Genomic DNA, 4,789 nt, shown 5'->3' on the forward strand with positions numbered 1-4,789 from the left:
GAGCCTGTCCGACCCCTTCCGCTGTCACACGCGCCGCTCTAAAGGCATCAAGGGTCATTTACACTGCTGAGCATATAGGGACCCGTTAGAGCATGCTCACTCTGTGCATCTGCGGGGGCCGTGTGTGTGTGTGTGTGTGTGTGTGGATGCCCGGGCGATGTGATCAAAGTCATCTTGTGTCAGGAGGTCATATAGCATCGAGGATATAGGGACATGTTCAAGGCTTATAAAGTCAGAAGGGAAATAACAGCGGGGAGGACGTATGGGGCATGTTGAAGCTGCCTACGGGCTAAACGCAGGAACAGAGCCACTAGAGGATACGTCTGTGTGCTCTACATTAAGGTGACATGCAAACAGAGAGCAAACAGAGGGACATTGAAGTGAAGAATGGCCGCCAGTATCAGTATGTGTGTGCACTGAGGTACAGATGAAGGAGGCTGGGCACGTTTTTGACATGAAAAAGGTCCGGTGAACTTATAGCAACGTGTTCCACTCTCACACTGCATAGCAAGTGCGTGGCTACGTGCAAGAACCCCCCTGCGGTTGGCTGCTATCTTTGGTGAGGTTTATCCACACGATTAACAGGATATCTGGGAGGAGCCTTTTTCTTTTTCTTTTTTTTTTATCAGTGATTCAGTCAGCAACCTCATTTCAGAAAACATCTTTTGGGGGATGTGGTAAAACACCTTTTGTTTCCTGCCTGATTCTAATGAAGTAAACAAGCCAAGCAAACATTGGGTCTGTGTGTGGCCCTAACATCCAACCAGCACCACAAGACCTGTATCCTAACCCAGCAGCATGCATGGTTTGTTTGGGGGAGGGCCTTTTGGAGGGAGGCATATCTGATTGGCTACAGGACCAAACCGGCCTCCCCAATCACAGCCAGTTGCTTTTAAAGGGAACACATGTAAATACAGGTTTGTTGCACTCTAGGGATAGCGACAGGGACGTTCCTGAGTTCCAACACCTTTTCAAGATGCATCGAAATCACTAACTACACCTTTAATGTCAGCTCCATAAGATCATGACAGTGCGCAGGCGGCGGACTCACCCGCTGCTTGAAGTCCTGCCGCTCCTCCATGGTGAGGGTGTCAGCTTTGGCGATGACTGGCACGATGCTCACGATCTTCCCCAGCCTCTTCATGAACTCTACATCAATGGGACGTAACCTGCCACAGGGACAAACATGCTATTAATATATCATTCATGAATTAATCATAACATCATGCCTTATCAATTATTTACCAATTCAGTTTAAATGAGGGGAGACTTCCCATTTCATGAATGACATAAGAGTTAATAATAATACAAATGATGATAGCAGGCTCATTAGGCTGTTATCTTTTGTTTGTGTTTAGATAATGTCTCTGCTACTTATACATAAACACAAAGAGGATGCTGTTAAAATGGCTATTATATCGCTTCATAATGTGTCAGCCTACGGAGTCTGCACTTAATTGCAGCGGCCCGTTCTTGTGTCCTGACACGCTGGTAAGGGTGCACGATATAACAGAGAGACAGCCGAGGGTGATGTACTCTATGACGTCAGTACAGCCGTATATATGTGCCTGCCGGCTCAGAACAGTGCTGTAATGATGACAGAGTGTGTGTGTGTGTGTGTGTGTGTGTGTGTGTGTGTGTGTGTGTGTGTGTGTGTGTGTGTGTGTGTGCGTGTGCCGGGGTTACGGGGTAAAGTGAGTTATACCAGGCTCGCAGTGCTTCCACACACTGTCAGCCTGATCTATTTCTCAGGAATATTTCTTTACTTTATAAATTCTCCGGGCCTGATGCAGGCTCTCTGCGGAGGAAGTGTTCCACAAGCTGTGAAACCAGAGACCGTGTCGCTGTGGTGCTACCGGACCAAACCGGCCTCCCCCAATCACAGCCGATTGCTTTTAAAGGGAACTGTCTGGAAAACGCATATAAATACAGGTTTGTTGCACTCTAGGGATAGCGACAGGGAGCGCCTTTTAAGCAGGGCTGTGTGTGTTTGTTCGGCAGAGTCCGAGGAATCGATATGGAAGTGACCCCCCAGACCCCCTGCAGAGCGGACGTCCTGAGGGTGGGGGGTTGACGGCTATATGGGGTGACCTTTGGCGCAACAGGACGCCACAGTGACAGAAGGCATTTGTTTTCGACAGCTAGGATTTCACTGCGGGGTCACGGGGGTCGACGTCTCAATCAAGGGCCAGAGCCTCACGGCTGAGCTACCTTCGGTCGCAAATCAGCCGCCGAAACGACTCTCTAAGCAGTAACACGGGCCGAGGGGGGAAGCTGTGTTTTTTGCACTAGAATCAGCATCTTCAGGGTGGCTGGTCAGTTCATGGCCACAAAAAGATTTTTTTGATAGACCACATTCGGTTTTGCGCAAAGCTCATATCTGGCTTGTCAGTAGAACCACTGGAAAGTAAACGAGAGCAACGCAGCACAAACATTCTCATGTTCCTGTGGTTTCTTAAACTAGCAGACTGTAACCCTCTGGTTGTATTCACACGCTGCTCAGAACGTCCTGTGTTTTAGTTCTTAAGTTCGGCTCTACGCTCTTGCATAACAATGATTTACACCTTCAGGGACGTCTATAAATTGATTATACAGCTTAGCTTAGACTGTACAGCTAAAAGTCTCAACATTCTGCTTCACCTCCCTGACTTTGAGTGACATTCATGAGAACCTATGAAGTTGGAGACCCACTTTGCCCACTAATCTGATGGTACGTCAAGGCTGTATTGGAAAACTTGGATCATTGGTTCACGTCCTGAGATGCGCTAGCACAAAGGAGCTGTATGCCTTTTTTGACTGCAGAGGACATTGTTTTAAGGGAAAACATTGTTTCAATGACAACATGAAAACCGTTAAAAATACACTTAATGGCCCAAGTCCAGGAGAGTGGTGTGTGTCTGCAGTGGCAAACAGAGGGTGTAAGAGTAGGAGTGCAATTGTGAGGGAAGTGACAGGAAGTGACACGCACCGGTGCCCAGTGGCAGGCAGGAAGTAGATGCAGCAGTGCACCCGGCTGTCGGGGATCCGCCTCTTCCTGTTGACGTGGAGCTCCTCCCGCAGGTACATCTCGTACTGCTCGTTCACGTAACTCACGATGGGCTCCCAGCTGAGGAAGAGGAGGAGCAGGAGGAGAAGGAGGAGTAGGGAAGAAGGACAGAGCAAGATTAATTCATTTTCAACAAAGCTTCTGATGCAAAAAACATCCTGTGCTGGTCAGCGGGCCCAACGTCTGTCAGGTTTATTGCTCATGATCTTTTCAGTCGTCTCGCTTGACTCTGTCAGGGCTAAATAATGCCAGAGGTTAATATCACAGCCTGTGAAAGGACTTGACCAGTACGCCTACATGCTCAGGAGAACAAAAGAGACTGTGTGCTGTTTTGCCAAGGGGTCTGTGCAAGCCAACACTGGATTTTACAATAGGTGTACTGACTATGTGCCTGACCATATGTGGAGGTTAGCTACAGAACCAGTTCAGTGCACTGTTCTATAAAATCCCTCAATAAAAACACAGTAAATGCCAAACGTTCTGTGGTGTCCTTGACTGAAAGATCTCTCTCTCTCTCTTTTTTTTCTCTCTCACTCTCTCTTTCTCTCCCTCTCTCTCACACACACACACTGAAACACTCCCCCCCTCTCTCTCTCTCTGTCTCTCTCTATCCCCCCTTCTCTAGCTCTTACCCGTTTGCACTGAAACACTCCCCCCCTCTCTCTCTCTCTCTGTCTCTCTCTATCCCCCTTCTCTCTCTCTCTCTCTCTCTCTATCTGTCTCTCTCTATCCCCCCTTCTCTAGCTCTTACCAGTTTTCATTGTTGATTTGGTCTCCAAAGCCAGGGGTATCAATCACCGTCAGCTTCATCTTCACTCCTTTTTCTTCAATGACTGCGGAGAGACACGGGGACACAGTGCACCGGGACAAATGAGACAAACAGGTCCTTTCTGTCATTCATCTCCCACCGAACTTTCCATTACATTAACATCCGCTGACAACAACAACAACAACAAAAAGGGGTTGAAAACACCAGTTGTGTATAAGTGTGAGTGAACGAGTTTGTGAGTTTGTGTGTGTGTGAGTGTGTGTGTGTGTGTGTGTGTGTGTGTGTGACAGTGTGTGAGTCTGTGTTTATTGCGTACGTGTGCATGTGGATTCCTCCATAAAAAGCTGCCAGAGCATGCCAAGAGAAGAACTAATCAATTAGGGATCAAAGGACGACACAGGCTTTATAGGGAAGCACTCAGGGAGCAGCCGAGACTTCGTGTACCCCATTCAGCCGCTCGCAAATCACAGCGTCCAGACAGGAGCAGAAAAGTCTTCAAGGCTGGGAAATTACCCTTAAACATGCAGTAGCCCTCACCTGTTGGGCTCAGCACCACCACGCCTTTGCAGGCTTTAAGGGAACACACAACACACACACGCGCACGCACACACACACACACATATACACACGCACACACACATACACACGCACACTAAACAAACACGCACGCACACACACACAAACACACACACACAACACACACACCACGTACAGTCATTTCAATATTCACTTGCACATACTTTTGTTTACACAGACTAAAGACATGACACACATGTACATGTAGTGGTATACATACAGTATGTGTGTGTGTGTGTGTGTGTGTGTGTGTGTGTGTGTGTGTGTGTGGGTGTGTGTGTGTGTGTGTGTGTGTGTGTTGTGTGTGTGTGTGTGTGGTGTGTGTGTGTGTGTGTGTGTGTGTGTGTGTGTGTGTGTGTATGCACAGATGCGTGCACACAAACACACATATACACAAA

General features: G+C 48.0%; 1 protein-coding gene across 1 annotated transcript in view; it reads right to left on the bottom strand.

Moving 5' to 3' along the window:
- The window catches only part of LOC116220259 (neuronal-specific septin-3-like), a 10,547-nt gene extending 6,589 nt beyond the window's left edge, over nt 1-3,958 (bottom strand). The window contains exons 1-3 of the mRNA XM_031565688.1: nt 3,798-3,958; nt 2,969-3,106; nt 1,052-1,169 (exon numbers count right to left, since the gene is read on the bottom strand). Of these exons, the coding sequence (XP_031421548.1) occupies nt 1,052-1,169; nt 2,969-3,106; nt 3,798-3,943 (402 nt within the window). The 5' untranslated portion in view covers nt 3,944-3,958. The remainder of the gene's footprint in view (nt 1-1,051; nt 1,170-2,968; nt 3,107-3,797) is intronic.
- Between the last annotated feature and the right edge of the window lie 831 nt (nt 3,959-4,789).

The sequence above is a fragment of the Clupea harengus genome, chromosome 1 (assembly GCF_900700415.2).
Source record: "Clupea harengus chromosome 1, Ch_v2.0.2, whole genome shotgun sequence".
Taxonomy (NCBI): Eukaryota; Metazoa; Chordata; class Actinopteri; order Clupeiformes; family Clupeidae; genus Clupea; species Clupea harengus.